Below are 20,149 nucleotides of genomic sequence, written 5' to 3' on the forward strand. Positions count from 1 at the left end.
GCTGCAACTAAGAAGTCCGCACACTGCAACTAAGAGGCCTGCAGGCTGCACCTAAGATCCTGCATGCTGTAACAAAGACCCGGTGCAGCCTAAATAAATAAATATTTTTTTTAAAAAAAGAAAATTTATGAGTTGTAGTATGTTGATAATTAAGAACCCTTACTCCATAATAGGAACACCTTGCATTTTGATATCAATGCTTTACAAAGCCATTCGTTTATTCATTCATTTGGCAGATCTTTACTTGGCCCTTCTACATTACAGGCATTTGTTTCAGGTGCTAAGGCTATAAAGTCAAAAGGACATGGCTGACACCTTAGAGTTACTCACCACCCCATGTGGGAAGTGGACACGTGAATGGCAAGTTTGAGAACGGTGTGAATGCCATGGCTGCAAGAACAGAGGTCTGTGGACCAAGCCTAGGAAAATGACCACTTCAGTTCAGGGCAGTTGAGGAGCTTCCTCAGAGGAGGGATATTTGCAGGGAGTCTGAAAAGGATGAGTTACTATGCCTGGGGAAGGAAGTGAGGAAAGGCTCTCTAACCCTCAAGAATCACATTTTCAATGACCTAAGAGTTGTGGAAGGGTATTTTGTTGTTATCATCATCATCATCATAACAACAATAATGGCTGCTAACATTTATTGAGACTACACTATGTTCCAGGCATTATCCTAATGTGTTAAATGCAAAATCTCTAAGCAGAGGGATAACCTACTAGAAATATTTATGGTGTTTATCCCCACACAGACTATAGGGAGGTAGAATAGGTTTTATTATCTTCATTATGAAACGAGAGACTTAAGACTCTCATTCCCTTTGTGCTGTCACTAAACTGGTATCTGAATAACCTAGTAAATAACATAATAAACCTAGAATTTATTTTTTGTTTTCTTTGCAAGTTGTTTTTTTTTCTTCCTAGCACTCATCATTATTCTGTGTGTGTGTATATATATATATATATATATATACACACACACACATATACATATATATACACACACATACATGTATATATAGGTACACACATATATATGCCCATATGCATGTATATCTATTTTTTTCTTTTTAAAAATTTGTACATAATCTCTCCTTTCTATCACTAGAATTTGAGGTCAGTGACAGCCAGAACTTTGTTTTGTCCTATATCCCAAGCACACAAGAGGCCCTCCAAAAAATATTCTTTGAATAAAGGAGGGAAGGAAAGACCTTATGGGGTTATTGTGTAGGATGATCAGTGAATAGTTATGGTCAAGTGTTTTCTTCCAAACACAACTGTATCTGATTTCTCATTTTCAGACAGCACAATTTAACTGGGATCCAGAGACGGTGGGCCTTATCCATGGATCTTTTTTCTGGGGTTATATTGTGACACAAATTCCAGGTGGTTTCATTTCAAATAAGTTTGCTGCTAACAGGTAAGATAAATTAATATAACATGAGTGCTGCACAGATCATAATATGGCTTTGTACTCTTATAAAATCTGCATAACTGGCTCTCAATTTAGGGGTATAGAATGAAAGATAGAAGTCGTTCCTAAAGATGTGATTCACAGACATTGATCTTAGATGATCCTGTTCTTAAGAGTCTCTTTTTGTTTACTTTTTTGTCTAATCTAATCTATCTTGCAATTCTTTAAATGATTATGTAATAAAAAGATCAATTGCATCTGAGTCAGGAGAAACAGTTCCTGGACCCTAAGTAACTCACTTGGTGACCTCTACTGGGTTCCTTTTTTCTCTGGGCCTCAGTTTCTTCATCTGTGAAGTGAAACGGATTAGATTGTGTTTGAGTTGCTTTTGACCAATGACATTCTGTGATGCTCTGTACTATGTAAAAATTGTCCTGTTCCATACAGGTTTTGTCATGTGAGTAGGAGGGGCTAGTCTCTAGATTGCAAGATGACTTTAATGCCCTTAAGATTCTATGGTAGGTGTTTCAGCAATTAAAAGTGGGTCCAAGACAAAATGAGCTGCTTCAAGGAGTAGTAAGTTCTCTGTCACTAAAGGTATTCAAGCAGAAATTATGGCCACATGGGGGAGATGTAGTATGTATATGTACCAGAAAAGGAGTGTACTAATTATTTCCAAGTCTCTTCTAATGGTAATTGACTTTACATATGTGGATTTTGTGAGGTGTATACTTTATAAAGCAGTGTTTTTCAAACTCTAAAACAGAACTCATTAGATGGTAATAAAATCAATAGTGATTTACCAGTGACCATTTTCTAAAAAAAAGAGGGAGAAATAGAAAAAAAGGTAATCAAATAGAATAAAATAGAATAGAAAATATCTTAGCTCATTGCATATTTAAGTATTGGTTTTTGAAACTTGTTTCGGTTACATTTGTGTGTATCAGTGTGTTGAGTTGCAATATAAAATATATTTTGTTTTATGGGTCAAGGACAAAAAAGTTTGAAAGTCATCTTGTATAAGCATGCCTCGTATTTACTTATGTTCTTGTGTAGTTTGTGTCCTTTATTGTCACTTACCTGTTGTATTCTTCTTAAAAAGTGATAAAATATTAGTTCTTATGGTCTCTGGGGTTACTACTTACACTTCTGCCCTAAGAAGAAATAACATATAATATGATTTCACAGCATGTAAAAAGGGCTGAAGCATCACTAACATGTGTGAGAAAGGAAGAAAATGCTGCCGGCTCTCTTTTCCCAGGACACTCCTGTCCAGGCAGGGAGGAGAAGGCACACGGTACTTGGCAGAGAGTTGGGGGTTAAGACAGGTACACAGCCTGTCTTGTGCTTGGCTGGTCCCAGGACACAGCATGCTTCTCAGGTAGTCAGTATCCCCATGTGGTAAAGTGAGAGCAGAATTGGGAAGCGGAAGACACAACCCAAATGTGCAGAAGTCATGAGGTAATGGTCAGAATGGATCAGTTGGGTAGAAGCAAGAAGAATGGTGGGTCTCCAGCAAGCTTACCTCATGCTGGTCAATCTCCAGCTTCAGGATCTCATCTAGGCAGGACATCCCTGTGCTGCCCAAAACCTTCCCATGATTGGTCCAGGAACTGGAGCTTGGGAATCAAAGCAACCCAACAGTCTAGCTTGGAACACACCAGATCCTAACACAACATCTATTTCTCTTTCCATTAATTTCTATAGTGATCTTCCATAAACTGTTAGGTTTGTTCCTGATGTTTAACTAACATGCCACATCCATCAGTGGGCCTGCCCAATAACACAGTGTTTTGGTCCCTCAGGGTCTTTGGAGCCGCCATCTTCTTAACATCAGCCTTGAACATGTTCATTCCTTCTGCAGCCAGAGTACATTACGGATGTGTCATGTGTGTCAGAATTTTGCAAGGTCTAGTGGAGGTAGGAGATTCTTAACAAATTTTGATATTGCTGGAGATGACACGGTCCTTTAGAAATTTCAGCTTTTGAAGAAAACCTCCTTTACTCAGTTTTCCTATCTTCCACCTTATCCTGCTATCTGAATTCTCTGGTTATGATTACAATTATGAATACTTTAATTAAAATGCCTTGTACGATTCCAAATTTATACCCAATAAAGGATCATTTCATAGAGGGAAGAATTTCAGATGAGCCAGGAGTGATCTTAGAGATAATCCAACCCCTTTCATTTAATAAAATTTGAAATTGAAAGACCCAAACCTACAGTTCACATAACAAGGGCTCTTTCCACTAAAACAGTTTAAATGGACTTATTAATAAACCTGTAAACTTCCAAGGGTGTAGTCTTACACAGAGATTTAACTTGATGAAGGAGGTAGAATAATATAGAGCCAGAAAGTAAATATTTTGCACATTGCTGGACATATTATGGTCTGTTGCAATGACTCAACTCTGCCATTGTAATGCAAAAGTAGCCAGAGACAATATGTAAACATGTGGGCATGGCTACTTTCCAGTAAAACTTTTTGGACACTGATATTTGCATTTCATATGATTATCACATGCCAGGAAATATTATTCTTCTTTCAATTTTTTTTTCTGCCCACTTAAAAATGTAAAAGCCATCTTTACTTGAAGGCTGAACAAAAATAGATGGTGGGGCCATATCAGGCTATATTTTGCCAATACCTGATGTAGAGAAATGTTTCCCGAATTCAGTCATTCACCTCTAACCTTTGTCACTTTTGTCACATCCACACTATGATTTATACTATTATTTGCCTATAGTTTTTCCCTAGATCAATTCACTTCAAAACAAAACAAAACAAAATAAAAGAACCTATCATAAGCAACGATATCTTTGATATCATGGGCTTGATGTACTAGTTATATTCTATTTCTTTATATATTTATACATTTTTATATATTTAAAATATTTTTTATATATTTACATATTTAAATATATATTTATATATTTTATTTATTTATATTTTTTACATTTTAAAGCATGTTATAATATATATGTAACAATTATAATAAAAAATATAGGTTGTTGTAGCACCTTAAATCCAACTTTAATCCCACTAGAGGGGCGTATACCACACTTCAGAAAATACTGACATGGTAGAAAGAACATGTTATTAGCAGCCATAAAGACTAGAATCTAGTCACTTAATGGCTCTGAGCCTCAAGTTCTGTATCTTGAAATGACAGGATGGACCGGCTGGTTGTGGAAATCCCTTTCTACACTGATATTCTATAATAATATGAAATATAAACACCCCTTCCCTATTCCCCACCATGCTTACATTTGAACTAGTATTTGAATTTCAGCATTGAATTTGCCATGAGCCAAAATAGCTGACACATGTTATTTAGTATCTGTAAATTAGGCTTTGAATTGTAGTGGTAAAGAAGCAAAATCTGTGTTTTAAACACAAAAAGAAACTGGAGTCGAATCAAATAATCTATTTTCAACTGTTTTGCCAGGGTGTGACCTACCCAGCCTGCCATGGGATGTGGAGTAAGTGGGCACCGCCTTTGGAGAGAAGCCGACTGGCCACAACTTCTTTTTGTGGTAAGTGTATTAGAACCATAACAAGTTTCATTTAGGAATGCTTTTGGCTTCAAGTGAAGACCCTACTAAATAGAATTTATGTTTTTCACATAACAGAAGTCCAAAAGTAAATCGTTGCTAGTATTGATCCTGCTGCTCCGTGATCTGTCCAGGGACTATGCACATTCGGACTTTTTACACCACTATCCTCAGAGTGATAACTTTTTACATTCATGCGTGTTCCTCATGTTCACAAAATGGCTGTCACAGCTCCAGATATCAAGTCCACATTAAAGGCAGAAAGAAGTGGGGTTAGTTGTCCTAACCATGTCTGTTCCTTTCACTAGGAAAGCAAAAGCTTTCCCAAACTCCCTAGCAGGCTTCCATTTATATTTCCTTGGTTCTAATTGTGTCATATACTTTACTAACTGCAGAGGAGGCTAGGAAAGCAAGTGCCTAGTTTTTCTAGCATCTTTAATAGACAAAGGTAAGAAAGAAGGGGTTGGAGGTGGTTGTAGATTAGCCAACAAATGATATTTTCCAAAGTTGAAGACAGAAGATATGTCAATAGAATCATCAAGGCCCCCACTCCTTTTCACAAATGAAGAAATTAAAACTAAAGTTTAAAGTTTAGTTTCATTGAACTGAAACGAAAGTCCAACAACTTGCCCAAGGTCACACAGCTACTAAGTTAAGGAGCTGGACCTAGACCAGCTGGTTCTTGATTCAGAACTTTCCTCACTACACACTACTATGTACACATTGTCATAGAAGCTGTTTAATCAATTTTCGCCAAAACAAAGTGGACACCATCCATCTTACCCGAAAGTAAATAAATGGCTCTTAAGTAGTGATGTGACTTAAATTCCTGGCTCTCCAAACTTCACCTTGCTAAGCTTGCCTCATTTGAAGCCATGTCTTTGGGAGTGGCCCCTCTATGAAGCTCTGAGGGTAATCAGTGTTCAGAAGAGTCTACTAGGTATTGTTTAACATTTGAACAAGAACAGCACATGCTGCCACCAATATTTTCAAATACTTTTTATGGGAGAAGGGGCCAAGAAAGACAAAAGTGCCTTAGGCCATGAAATTCACAACAGGCCCACCTAGAATTAGGATCAGAATTTTGTTCTGCTTAGTTTTTCAGGCTAGTGTGTCTTTCCTAACAGTAGCTAACCTGTATTTCTTAGCTAAAGAGGAAGCTTTATTTCTCTGAATATCTTTATTTATTTCTCCCTCTGTCTCTCTCTCTTTACCTCCTTAAGTAGTAGTAGTAATAAAGGATCCCAGGGAATCTGGTGTGAAATATCCGCCCAGAGTGTCTATTTTGTGCCTAGTTTGGAAATTCATGCACAGCAGAGATGTCTTTACTTCTTTAGCCTCCCTTGTCCTTAGAAACTATTTCTGTCCTCTTGTTTGAAGTTCAAGATCATCTCTACCTCCACTACTGATCTTATACCACCTCTAGAAGAATATAACATTCTCCCCAGCTGACCTTGACCTGCTGATATTGTCCTTTAAAATTTATTTATTTATTTATTTTTATTTTTATTTTTGGCTTTGGGTCTTCATTGCTGCGCACGGGCTTTCTCTAGTTGCAGTGAGCTGGGGCCACTTTTCTCTGTGGTGCGCGGGCTTCTCATTGCAGTGGCTTCTCTTGTTGCGGAGTATGGGCTCTAGGTGCACAGGCTTCCGTAGTTGTGGCACGCAGGCTTCAGTGGTTGTGGCTCGTGGGCTCTAGAGCGCAGGCTCAGTAGTTGTGGCACACGGGATTCGTTGCTCCGCGGCATGTGGGATCTTCCCAGACCAGGGTTCAAACCCGTGTCCCCTGCATTGGCAGGCTGATTCTTAACTACTGTGCCACCTGGGAAGTCCCCTGATATTGTCTTTGGATGATTTATTTGTAAGTCTTTTCATTTTGATTTGCCGGCAAAACAAGAATAACTAGCAGCTACTGCCCATTCTTAGTGCCTTTATAGCCCTAAAAGGGCTATTTAAGAAATGATTTGACTCTCAAGGAAAGTTACCTGATCAAGGTCACAGGCTTTATTACATTTCCCAGCTAAGGTGTGGCCTTGGTTTCAAAGAACAGCCAAGTGAAAATGTCATTAGAAGTAAACCCAGGCTTAGGGATAAATGATTCTTACACTTCAAAAATATTGGAGTTGGAAGGGTCTCTAGAAAACATCTAGTCACATCCATTGTTTAATATTTTTAATTAATTTTAATTTTTTTAAGAAGTAAAACTGGCTTTATTCAAAGACATAGAGTTTTGTTTTTGCTTTCCCCCCCCTACTTTTATTGAGTGTAAGAGACATGCAGACTATATAATTTTAAGGTGTTCAACATAATGATTCAACTTACATACATCATGAAATGTTTGCCCCCATAGGTTTAGTGAATGTCCATCCTCTCACACAGATACAACATCAAAGAAATAGGAAAAATTTTTTTTTTCCTTGTGATGAGAACCCAGGATTTACTCTCTTAACTTTCATTGACAACATACAGCAGTGTCAATTATCTTTATCACGTTGTATGTTACATCCCTAGTACTTATTTATCTTATACCTGGACATTTGTACCTTTTGACTGCCTTCATCTAATTTCCCCTCTCTGCATCCCTGCCTCTGAGAGCCACAAATCTGATTTCTTTTTCGACTTCCATTATTTTATAGTGGAGGCTCAGGGAGGGAAAACAAAGATATAAATTCCCATGGAGAGTGAGGACAGAACTAGGGACTCTCCCATCCCCCATTTAGCCACTCCCCTCTCGCCACGCCAAGCAACAAGTGTCAGAGGGCCTCCTCTGTCCTCCCTGGTGACCACACAGAGGCATCAAGGTGCAGTGAGGGCAATGTGAGAGCCCCGTTGGGGTTTGCTCAGGGTGTGATAGGAGATTACATTCAGCCATATCTGGAAGGATGAGGAAGAGTTCATCTAAAAGACAGGGAAGGGCAATTTCAGGTTGTAAAATTTCCTCAGTGAATGAATGTTTCTTACCGTGAGGAATTACTGGGTATTGTTGAGCGGAAGAAGCAGGACTGAATTATTAAGTAGTTAAGGTTAAAGTCTTTGGATTCCTGCAGACCTGGGGTCCTATCACTCACACCTATGTGACCTCAGGAAATTTACCTCCCCTCCCCTCCCCTTCTTGTAAAATTGGGATGACACCAGTACCAATGTTACCAGGTTGAAAAAAGGGTTAAATAAAATCAGGGGTCCAGAATACTCAGCACAGTACTAGAGAGCACACAGAAAGCACCCAATGGATCTTATAGACTGTTATCCCCTGACCCTCCCAGTTTGCATCATCTAAACTGGAGGCCCCACAGCCCCACTCCCAGGGTATTTGGTCCAGGAAAGAAGACCACCCCACACCCACAGAGGAATTAGACCTGCAGCTCTTCTTTCTAATGATACGTCCTGGAATGCTTGCCTTATTGGTTTGAGGAAGTCTGAGGTTAAAAAAAAAAGTGCTCCGTCATTCTGTACATGACAGTAGCAGTAATAGTTGGTGTTTATGCAGCACTAATTAGAGCATCTTCAGCTAATAATTTATTTGCTCCTCAAAACAACCCTGTGAGATAGAGATTTCACTTCCATCTTCTACCTAATGAAAATGATTTGGAGAGACTGAGAGACTTCTTCAGGCGTTCTGATGTTCAGATTTGGGATTCCAGGTCAGGCCTTTCATAACCAGTTGGGCCCAGCTCGGAAAGATGGGATCTAATCTCTTTCTCTGGAAGATCTCCAAGCTCCCATTTCCTGAAGGCCTTTCTTAGCAGTGTATTCTGGGATACAGAATTTCCTTTTGCGGCTCACGTTTTCTGAAGCAAGAATTTTTTTTCATTCATACCCAGAGGGAATTTCAGATAGTAAGTTTTTTGATTTAGTTAATATTTATTGGGAGTTTGCAGGGCTCACGTTTCTCCAGCAGGTATCATGGAACTGCAGGAGATAGTGGAGGTGAGGTCACTGCCTCTAGCCCTCACTATCTTGTCTAGACAAGATAAACATCCACATATAGGTAAGTATTTACAAGGTTAGGTATTTACAAAGTAAGAAATAAACTAAAAAATGTACATATTTAGGAGGTGGATGGAGACAGAAGCCATCTGGTCATATCCTGCCATCCTGAAATTTAACTGTTTCCTGGTATTAAAAAAAAAAAAAAATCGAGACTCTAAAAGTATGATCCTTTCATAGTTTGAAGTCCCTCATTTAAAGACCTAGGTGAATAATATCTCAATAAAGCTGGAAGAAAAAAAATTTTTAATAAATAAAGAGCACGGTGATGATCTTTCTGCTCTGTGAACCCTGAGCGGTAGATGCATATGTTCCTTCACCTTCCGTCTTCTGCACCCAATACTGTGCCTGGTTGAAGTTTTCAGAATTCTCTTAGATTTTTCTCATCTTTTCATTCCATTCTCTTGTAATTCCAAGTCACGGTGCCTGAGCCATCTTTGTCTGATCCCTCCATGGTGTCTGGAGGAAGTTAAAGGGCATCCTGGTGAACTTTCTCTCCTGGAAGCCCTGTTTTTGGGCACAGTGGGAGTTTGCCTGCTCCTCTTCGTGATTCCTGCTCCTTTATTTTTATTTTTTTTTTGCGGTACGCGGGCCTCTCACTGTTGTGGCCTCTCCCATTGCGGAGCACAGGCTCCGGACGCCCAGGCTCAGCGGCCGTGGCTCATGGGCCCAGCCGCTCCGCGGCATGTGGGATCTTCCCGGACCGGAGCACGAACCCGTGTCCCCTGCATCGGCAGGCGGACTCTCAACCACTGCGCCACCAGGGAAGCCCTCCTGCTCAGTTTGATTCATCCTCAGTTCGACCACATGAACTCTAAATGGTTTGAAAGGGCTTGCATGACGACTGGTAAGTTTCCCTCAACCTTTTCTCGTTCTAGGTTCCTATGCGGGGGCAGTGATTGCCATGCCGCTGGCCGGCGTGTTGGTACAGTACATAGGATGGGCCTCTGTCTTTTATATTTATGGTGAGTGATTTGATTTCATGAGTTCCCTTGGGTGACTCATAGAGGTGGTATTTTACTGTCTAATGGGGTTGGCTAAGAGTTTTCTGTATGAAAATAGAGATTACTAAGACAAGTTTATCATATAAATGGAATACTTGTCTAGCGATGATTCATTTAATGTTTATATGAAAGTTGAATTTAATGAGAACATTATCTTTCTTTAAATACCAGTTGATAATAACAACAACGGAAAAATAAACCAAACACTTTCTCCTAGCTGAATATGGTGCCGTTTGAGAATACTTTGAAATTTGACAAATTTAGAGATGGAAGAAAATGAGACCATATCATCAAGCCTTTTGTTTTTCAACTGCAGGTATGTTTGGGATTATTTGGTACATGTTTTGGCTGTTGCTGGCCTATGAGTGTCCAGCAGTTCACCCAACAATATCCCATGAGGAAAAGACCTATATAGAGACAAGTATAGGAGAAGGAGCCAACTTGGTTAGTCTCAGTGTAAGTAGAGACGGATGGAGACTTACCTCTTTTTTATGAGTATTTCTCTCAGTGATTGTGTTATCCTCCTAAGAAAAATAATCCGTCAGTATATTCACTAAAAATCCCACGGTATTTTTACTCCCTAGAAATTTAATACACCATGGAAAAGATTTTTTACATCGTTGCCGGTTTACGCAATCATTGTGGCAAATTTTTGCAGAAGCTGGACCTTTTACTTGCTGTTGATAAGTCAGCCTGCTTATTTTGAAGAGGTCTTTGGATTTGCAATAAGTAAGGTAAACACACAGATGCTTCAAATGTTCTTGAACTTTAAATCTCTTGCTTCTACTGAGAAAATCTTTGCATGATAAAATAAGTAAATTGCTGATCAAAATTCATAACGGTTCTGTGACACCTAATACCCTGGAGGTCAGACAAGTTATACATTCTATGCACAGTATACATAGCTATTTAATTTCTTCTTAGTAAGGATCAGAGCTGTATTAAGCTGCTTTTAAAGATTTGTATTATACCTGATCTCAAAGTGTTTTTGAAGCCGACTCAAGGACTGCATATTAGGCAAGGATCAAAAGATTTAAGGGTGAGAGGTTTTTTTGGTTTTGTTTTGTTTTTTGTTTTTCCTATAAATTATTCAGTGAGGAGCGGTAAGAACCTTAAAGCTCATTTTGCAGATCACAGTCATAGCGATAACGGCCAGAGCTTTGTATGGTTTAGAAAGAACTTTTTCAAAGTCCCCACCCATTGCCATTAGGTTGTCTGTGTTTCAGGGAGGAAGAGTGTGAATGGGAAAACATAAACTGTCATCATAAAAGATTTAAGCCTCCTTCCCACAAGGGAAAGAACAGCAGCCTAGTAGAGGTAGATGTCTGCATGGCTACGGGTACTGTCAGAAGTGACCGTGGAAGAGCTAGCACAGCCCATAGAAGCTGCCGTCGGAGAACACTCCGTCTGTGCCAAGTGTTCAACTACCATGTGCCGGGCACTCTGCTGCGTGCTGGGGCCTGTGACAAACAAACGTCACCTCTGCCCTCAAGGAGCTTCCGATCTGATGGAGGAGACATTTGGTCTATCCTTAAAACCATTCATTCATTCATTGTTTATTTATTACAGAATTCAGGCCTACCTTGGTCCCATATAATTAGATGATTAAATCTGATGGTGAGGGGTGTGGTGGAGAGGGCGAGGGCAGGGAGGTAGGGAAGTACCTCTCTCAGAAGTAGCTAAAAATAGCTCATTGCTTCTTTTCGTTCCAGGTGGGTCTCTTGTCAGCACTCCCACACATGGTTATGACAATCATTGTGCCTATTGGAGGACAATTGGCTGATTATTTAAGAAGCAGAAAAATTTTGACCACAACTGCTGTCAGAAAAATCATGAACTGTGGAGGTACTGTGGATTTCATAGGTGGCTTAAGCAGCTTTTATAGAATGAGATGAAACGGAATTGCGGACCATATTTTGGGGTTTATGTCTAATCACTGAGCAGGATCTTAAAGGCTCCTAAGTCCATCCCCCAGTTGAGTGTCCATCACACCCCTGCCTAGTGGTCATTCAGCCTGTACTTGTGCAACCTGAGATTCGACAACTTGGGAATTCCCTGGCGGTTAGGACTCCGCGCTCTCACCGCCAAGGGCCCGGGTTCAATCCCTGGTTGGGGAACTAAGATCCCACAAGCCAGGTGGCCAAAAAAGAAGAAGAAAAAGGAAAGAAATATCTTAAAAAAGAGAGAGATATGACAACTTATTTGATACATCAGTATACACTGGCAACTGCAGAAATGCTTCTTTCATCTACTCTTAAGCCAAAGCAACATGATTTCCTGGTATCCATCTGTTTATCTTTCCCATATATCCTTCCACATATATAATCCTTTGCTTTTATAGTTTATTCCCTTATCTCCCTCTTCCCTTTCTACATATATACATGTTTTGGTAAGAAACATAAGAAAAGTATTTTCTCTGAATAGTTTTCTTTCTTCCCAACGTATGCTTGTGCATGGGGTGTACACACACACACACACACACACACACACACACACCATCCTCTTCCTTGTGTTATTTAGTTCCTGTTTCATGTTTTGATTTTGCAAAGATAAAGTAGAAGTTGGGCGATTTTCCAAAAGAGGTAGGTAAAAGTAACACGAACCCTTACAATGCTTATGACAGCTCACCTTTTTAAAACCCTCCACTTTCTCCTTATCTTTTTTGTTTTGCTTTTAAAATTAGCATTGAATGAACACTTCCTGTGCCAGCCACTAAGCTAAATTCTTTACACATATTATTTTATTTCATCCTCATAACCACCCTGTGAAGCAACTGCTGTTATGTATTAAACCCAATTTACAGTGAGGCAACTGGGGTATAATAAAGTGACTTGCTCGAGTGACAGATCCTGTGCTAGATCCCAGGTCTGTCTGAGCTCATGGCTCATTACCGTCACTACTGCTGTCTCTCCGGGGGACTGGGGGGTCAGGGTGGGCAGGTGGGAGGTAGAGGACAGCGCCATCTATGGGCGAAAGTTCATAACTGGGATATTAAGTTGAAAAGGAGGGAATGGGGGCACTTTGACTAGATTACATGGGTCAGGGCCCTTTAGAAGTGAAGATCCTTTGGAGGGATGCAAGAGCCAGCAGGCATGATCTCATCGCACAGCATCTCAGGAATAAAGTCTGATCAGGGAGATTGGGAATAACCTGTCAGCATCTGGGCTCCCAGCAGTTTGACTGCTGGCCCCAAGCAGGGATTTGGGGGCCTACCCTTGACTTGAACTTAAAGGTTGGCAGGTATGGGCTTGCCCTCTGATGGGCAGGAGGGGAAGCTCTGGGGCACTGCATTCTCGATCCTCCCCAAGGCGGCTGAAATAGGCAGAATAATTTCCTCATCAGAGATGTCTATGTCCTAATTCCCAGAACTAGAGAATGTGTTTCCCTATACAGCAAAAGGAATTCTGCAGATGTGATTAAATTCAGGATCTTGAGATGGAGAGGTTATTTTGGATTATCTGTGTGTGCTCAACATAATTACGAGGGTCCTTATAAGAGGAGGCATGAGGGTCAGAGTCAGAGATGGAGATGTGACAGTAGAGGCAAAGGTCAGAATGATGTAGCCACAAGCCAAGGAATGCAAGCAGACTCTAGAAGCTCAGAAAGTAAGAAGAGAGTTTCCCCAGAGCCTCCAAAAGGAATGCAACTCGCTGACACCCCGATTTTAGCTCTGTAGGACCCATTTCAGACTTCTGACCTCTAGCACTGTACAATAAAAAAGTTGTGCTGTTTTAAGTCACTAAGGTTGTGGTAATTTGTTAAAGTAGCAATCAGAAACTTATATAGTAGTCAAAGTACCACTCCTCTAGTGATCAGATCCTGTTCTAGCTGAATAGCCCTCCATACAAGGCCCTGAATATATCTTGCTGTCTCGGACTTTGCTCACGCCCTTTCCCTTCACTGTGAGCTCTGCTCACCTTCACCAATCAACCCAGTCCTCCCCACACAGCCTACTACATCAGCTCAAGTTTTTTCACTTGTGTTTTCTTAAGGCTACGTCAGCCTCCAGTGAATGTTCCTCCTATCTATACACTTGGTTGACAACTCATCATGTACTTCCTTATTACAGCTCTTGCAGGAAAGTATTTTAGACAGAGGGAGTAGCATGTGCAACAGCCCTGAGGCAGCCATGACTGTGACATGTTAGAGAACAGAAGGAAGGAAAGTCAGAATGGTCGGTGCTTGATGAGTGAGGTGGAGAGTGACATTGAGGGGATCAGAGTGCACAGCTGGGGCCAGATCACGGGAGGCCTTGCAGACAGACCTACGTGGAGCTTGGGTTTTACCTGAGGTGCATTGGGAAGCAAATGGAGGGTTTAAAGGAGGGAAAGGGACATGATCGGATTTATGCTTTCAAATAGAAATAACAGAACTTAGAGTAAAAGAAGGGAAACCAGCTAAGAGGCTATTTCAGTCATTCCATGAAAAGAAGATGGTGGCTTGATCTAAAATAGTGTCAGTGGAGGTAGACACTGAAGTGGATGGATTTCTAACTTCCATGAGCCTTACTTTCTTCTTCTTTAATATCTGAATAATAGCATTTACCTCAGATGATCGTTATGATTGTAAATGAGACAACGTATATATGCACCCAGCATGAGTTCAGCAAACAATGTTCTTCACATATTTTAGTGCCTTTTTCTTCTCCTGTGTTCAAGACATTGACAAAACAGAAGTTTTCCAAAGGAAGCATTCAATAAGTATATGCTATTCAATCATATTTCCCATGGCCAAAAACATGCAACTTCTAAACCTAGAACTTGAAAGAAAATTCTGTTTAAACTCTACCTGTACAACCTCTTCTAAAGACAGATGCCTTGAAGACCTAACAACATTTTCATAGGAATGTCTTGTTCATATTTAATTTTTCCTCAATCACCTTTGCCATTGTTTCTTCATAATTAGTAGTTTAGGTGTTGGTGACAACTCTCAAATATTTTAAATCCTTGAGAATAAATCCCTTTTTTTTTTTTTTGGCAGAAACTAGAATGTATTCATAGAATCTCCCCAGCCTCTATCCCATCTTAAAAAGAAAAAAAAAATCTCTTCACATGTCTATTCATGTCATTTTATATTTTGACATAGCAGAACCAGTGGGATATACATAGAAAAAATTTTTTAAAAGACTATGCTTATCCCACCTTGCTTAAACACAGAGATGCTGCATTAGAGATAAAGACAGAGTTTTGTGCCATCACTGAATAAGTCAGATTGATTTGGAATACAATGAAGCACTTACATGATCTTCTAGAGAATTTTAGTTGGTTTCATATTTTCTAAGCCAAAATACAGAGGATGTTTCTCATCTGAGAAAGATCACACATTTCATGGAGTCTGCCACCTCCTTCTTTTCTTTCCATAGGCAAGAGATATTTGCTGCTAGAATCATTTAAAGCAAACAGATCACCTTAAGACATGATGCTCTATTCTAGTTCATTCTGAATCAGGGCACATTTCCAAGATTCTCAAAGACAGATGTCAAATCCTTATACCTCCCTCTGTATTACATGGAAAGTGTGAGTGAGGTCAAAAATTCTAGTCTGGCTGAATCAGTTGGCTGTGTGAACTTCAGGTGAGATGAAAAAATTTCTCAGGCCTTTTAATCCTTGTTCTATTTTTCTTGTCAGCTCTGAATAGGTTCACTTTCCAGGATCTCTTGATTACCCATGAAGTTCAAATTTTATCCTTCAGCTCCTGAAACGTACAGTTCTATCTTTAGCATTTTCACTGTAGATAGGAACCATTTAGGCTCTTAAATGGTTTTTCTTTCTTTGAGAGTCTACTATTTGGCAAAGATCTTTTTTTCCCTTAGAGATGAATCAGTGTATCATTTGTAGGTTTTCTTCTTCACGTGTCTTTATTCGAATTCTTTGGGAGAATTAACTTTCTGGTACCACTTTGTTGAAAGTGTTAAAGGAAGTTTCAGCCATGTGCCTTGTTGCTTAAGACAGGCCACTTCTAAAACACAAACAGTATACAAAACACTAGCAGGTTTTCCTTATGTATAATTTAAACTGTTGAAACAAAATTAATAACAAGTAGTAATGGTATAAAGTCCACAGTTTTTTTAAAATTTTTATTTATTTATTAAAAATTAAAAAATGTTTCCATACAATTTTTAAAGGTTACTTTCCATTTATAGTTGTTACAAAATATTGACTACTTTCCCCTTGTTGTATAATACATCCTTGAACCTATCTTACACCCAATAGTTTGTACCTTCCACTCCCCCATCCCTACATTTCCCCTCCCCGCCCACCCACTGGTAACCACTAGTTTGTTCTTTATATGAGTGAGTCTGTAAAGCCCACAGTTTAAAAAGCACCTCTGCACCCATAATTGCATTGATCCTCTTTAGATGACCAAGTAAAACAACTATTGAGGCTTGCCCTATTTCTATGATAGTTTTGAAGAAATGGACTTAGACAGGTAAGCAACTTACCAAGGTTTACAAAAAGTGCTTTAGCTTGTGTTTTAACTTGTCTTGGTTTCCCTTTCTTTCCTTCACATTAATTCATCAAGCATTATTTATTGAGTTCTCACTACATACTCACCAGGCTCTGTGCTATATATATGGTACCTTCCCTGGATAATATCACAGTTTTGTCAGGGAGGCAGAAATACAAATGAAAAACTACAAGGCAATGTTGAAAAGCTCTATAAAATGAGTGAGAGTGAGATGTCAGCTTTACTGGTGGGTAAGGGGCAGGGTTAGCAGGAAAGCTTCCTAAAGGAAGCAATATTTGAGGTGGACTTTAAAGAGTAGTAAGATTTCTCCAGAAAAGAGAAGTGGTGGGAGGAGAGTACTGCAGGTGAAGGAACAGTCTGTGGAAATACATTATGGGCACAAAACAGTGCTGTGATCAGGAAACAGCGGATAGATCTGTGTGACAACAGGGGGCTTTCCACGGGCTACAGGTGGTGAGCAAGGAGGTAAGGGTGGCTGAAGATGAAGCTGGAGCCGCAGGAGGGATTTATTATACAGCATTGTACTCATAATATGTAACGATTGACAAGGGTTTTTGTTTTGTTTTGTTTTGTTGCGTTACGTGGGTCTCTCACTGTTGTGGCCTCTCCCTTTGCGGAGCACAGGCTCCGGACGCGCAGGCTCAGCGGCCGTGGCTCACGGGCCCAGCCGCTCCGCGGCACGTGGGATCTTCCCGGACCGGGGCACAAACCCCTGTCCCCTGCATCGGCAGGCAGACTCTCAACCACTGCGCCACCAGGGAAGCCCGACAAGGGTTTTAAGCAAAGGGGTAACTGATCAGATTTGTGGTTTAGAAAGATAATGATCTAGAGAAAGGATCAGAGGAAGAAGAGATGGAAAGACCAATACAGTAAAGAGGTTATTGAAGTTGTCCAGGTGAGAGATAGTGGCGCCCAGAACTAAGACAATGGCAGAGGAGGGGAAAGCAGAGGTCGGATTTGACAGATATTTCTGAGGCCAAACCCGTGGATTCTTATGTGAAAGCTGAGGAAGAGCAAGAAGTCCAAGATGATTCTGAGATTTCTGCATTGGACTTTTGGTTACCGTTTGTTGAGCTGTGCCCATGGCCGACGATCATGCTCAACACCTTACATACCCAATTTCATTTAACCTTCCAATGTCCCAAGGTTGTATTATGAGCTCCATTTGGCGCCGGGGGGCGGGGGGGATGAGGAATCTAAGAGGTGAGGTGACTTGTCCAAGATCACACAATTTGTGATTTTGAGATGGAATCTGAACCCAGGCCCGTCTGACAAAGTCTGGGTTCTAAACACAGGTGGATAGAAGTTTAATTTAGAGAAAAAGAAAGAGTGTGGTGGTGGTGGTTTGCTTTGTTTGTTTCAGAGTGAAAATAGGGGAACAGAGACTTGATTTGGGCCTGTTGTCTTTGAGGTACCTCAAAGGACAAATGTGTGGTGATGTCTGGAATCAGCCTACGGTTCCCAGTAGGAAGCATCATTTCATTGTCTTCTACTTCCCAGGGTACTTCATGTCCCTGGAAATGGTATTTATATCATCTTTCTGTCTGCTATCGGCTGGGTGTGTGTGTGTGTGTGTGTGTGTGTGTGTGTGTGTGTGTCTGTGTGTGTGTCTGTGTGTGTGTTGATAAGGACCATCTTCATAATTTCCTTACTCTTTTTTATTGTGCTGGATTCACTTATTCTGAATGAAAGGAACAGAAAGTGCTTTTGTCCTGCTGTATTTTCTGTGCGAATATCTCGTGGCTTTATATAGAGGCCTGAGAGCTTGGCAGACTTCTGAAAGGGAAGATGCTGCCTTATGCTTTACAAGTGGTGAGGCTCTGCTTTTTGTTTCAGATATTCACTACAGCTTTCTAGTCACCTTTGGCAATAATAATATTTTATTTTTTAATTTTATTTCATTTTTCTGTGAGAGACCATCACTTGTATAATCAAAGGAGAGTCATTGATGGTTTTAGTATTTAGAAATGGCAGGGGGAACTACCCATGAACAACTGATAATATACATCCCTCATCCCACGGGCATCATTGTACCTCCTGGGACCATTCAGTGTTCAAAGTACACCAGGAAAATGTTGGAAGGCTCACAGAACACCCGGGTAATATTAGCATTGTCATGTAGTCAAGAAACACCCCAATAAGACTGTAAGTATTGTGCCAGAATGTATGTACTAAAAACTTGGGTCCATGGAAATAAAAACAGATTCTTATCTGAAAAATTCATGAACTTGGGCTGATTGACATGAAAATGACATTTTCCCTCCCTGCTGTTTCCATTTGCAGGTTTTGGCATGGAGGCAACCTTACTCCTTGTGGTTGGCTTTTCCCATACCAAAGGGGTGGCTATCTCCTTTCTGGTGCTTGCCGTAGGATTTAGTGGTTTTGCTATTTCAGGTAAAGTGTCCTTTGGGTTTCCAAATCTTTTCCATAGATCCAGCAAGACTTGGGAGGAAGGAAGGAAAAGATATTGTAGCATCTTCCTTTGGTAGCCAAGCCATTCCCAAGGAGCAGGGCCACTGGCTAGAGACTTTCATCTAGTGGGGATGATTTTGTCAGATCACTGAGAACCAGGTTCAGGAGCCCAGTCAAGCTGGAATTGTTGATACTTTCTCCATCTTGGAAACAATCAACGTGCAGGCGCTGCCTCTGGGGCATGGGCAGCGCGTGTGTTGTTGGACGAAGTGACACCTTCATACTTCAGAACCAGGTCACCCTAACTAACGGAGGCTCTCGTGGCCTTTTCAATCCTCACCTCCTATTGGAGAGCTGCTAATATTAACTCAAAAGTCAAACGATGTCGTCATTTGACATATAGTCATGGAATCAGAAGTTTTTAAGGGTGGAACTCTTCTTTAGATTTTTGTCTACTCCGAGGCTTTCATTTTCCAAACAAGGAAATTCAGGTCCAGAGAGGTGATGTGACTTTCTAAACAGGCTAGAGCAGGAAGTAAAAATAATAATGGTGATGATGAGAGCTAACATTGATCAGGCACAAACTCTGTGCCGGGGACTGTTCAAAGCCCACTCTGTGTATTAACCCCTGTAATTCTCATAGCTACCCTAAGGGCTATCAGTCTCCCATTTTACCGGAGCAGAAACCAGCCTACTGTGTGAGAGGTCACAGTGCTAGCATATCATGTCTTACAGACTTCAGAAGCTCCCTATGCAAAACTGGGTGAAAAAGTAAAACTCAGTTTTTTTTTCTAACTTTAAAAACATATTGTAGGACTAAAAAGTGTCATTTACAGAACACTTCACATATATTGCATCTATCTGACAAAATTATGAAGCAAATGATATTACCATTATTTTACTGAGGAGTAAATTAAAGCTCAGGAAAACTGGGGACTTTCCTATTGTCACACAATTTGTAGCAAAGGAAGAACTAAGGTGTAGTCCTACCAGGCTTCGTGTCTGTACTCTTTCCACAATTCTGGGCTGTCTTAAAGATCAAACACGGTGGTAACATCCCAGAACAGAAACACATGGAACCTGTGGTCTAAACTAACATAAAACAGGGGCTTGATCTTATCAAAATACAGTTGACCCTTGAACGATGTGGGGGTTAGGGGTGTTGGCCCCCAGCACAGTCAAAAATCCGCCTACACACTGTAGTCGGCCCTCTGTATAAGATGTTCCTCCGCATCCTGGGTTTTGCTGTATCCTCAATTTCTCATCTGAGGATTCAATCAACCACAGATCCCGTAGTCCTGTAGTATATAC

General features: G+C 40.4%; 1 protein-coding gene across 2 annotated transcripts in view; it reads left to right on the plus strand.

Moving 5' to 3' along the window:
* Positions 1 to 20,149, plus strand: part of SLC17A8 (solute carrier family 17 member 8) — a 48,092-nt gene that overhangs the window by 24,200 nt on the left and 3,743 nt on the right. The window contains exons 3-10 of one of the 2 annotated variants that reach the window (XM_059081964.2): positions 1,299 to 1,417; positions 3,217 to 3,331; positions 4,862 to 4,949; positions 9,833 to 9,919; positions 10,275 to 10,414; positions 10,543 to 10,692; positions 11,671 to 11,803; positions 18,710 to 18,820. In XM_059081964.2, coding sequence (XP_058937947.1) covers positions 1,299 to 1,417; positions 3,217 to 3,331; positions 4,862 to 4,949; positions 9,833 to 9,919; positions 10,275 to 10,414; positions 10,543 to 10,692; positions 11,671 to 11,803; positions 18,710 to 18,820 — 943 coding nt within the window. The remainder of the gene's footprint in view (positions 1 to 1,298; positions 1,418 to 3,216; positions 3,332 to 4,861; positions 4,950 to 9,832; positions 9,920 to 10,274; positions 10,415 to 10,542; positions 10,693 to 11,670; positions 11,804 to 18,709; positions 18,821 to 20,149) is intronic. The other variant, XM_059081965.2, reaches the window with a different exon arrangement.

This window comes from Kogia breviceps, chromosome 12 (assembly GCF_026419965.1).
Source record: "Kogia breviceps isolate mKogBre1 chromosome 12, mKogBre1 haplotype 1, whole genome shotgun sequence".
In the NCBI taxonomy this organism is placed as follows: Eukaryota; Metazoa; Chordata; class Mammalia; order Artiodactyla; family Physeteridae; genus Kogia; species Kogia breviceps.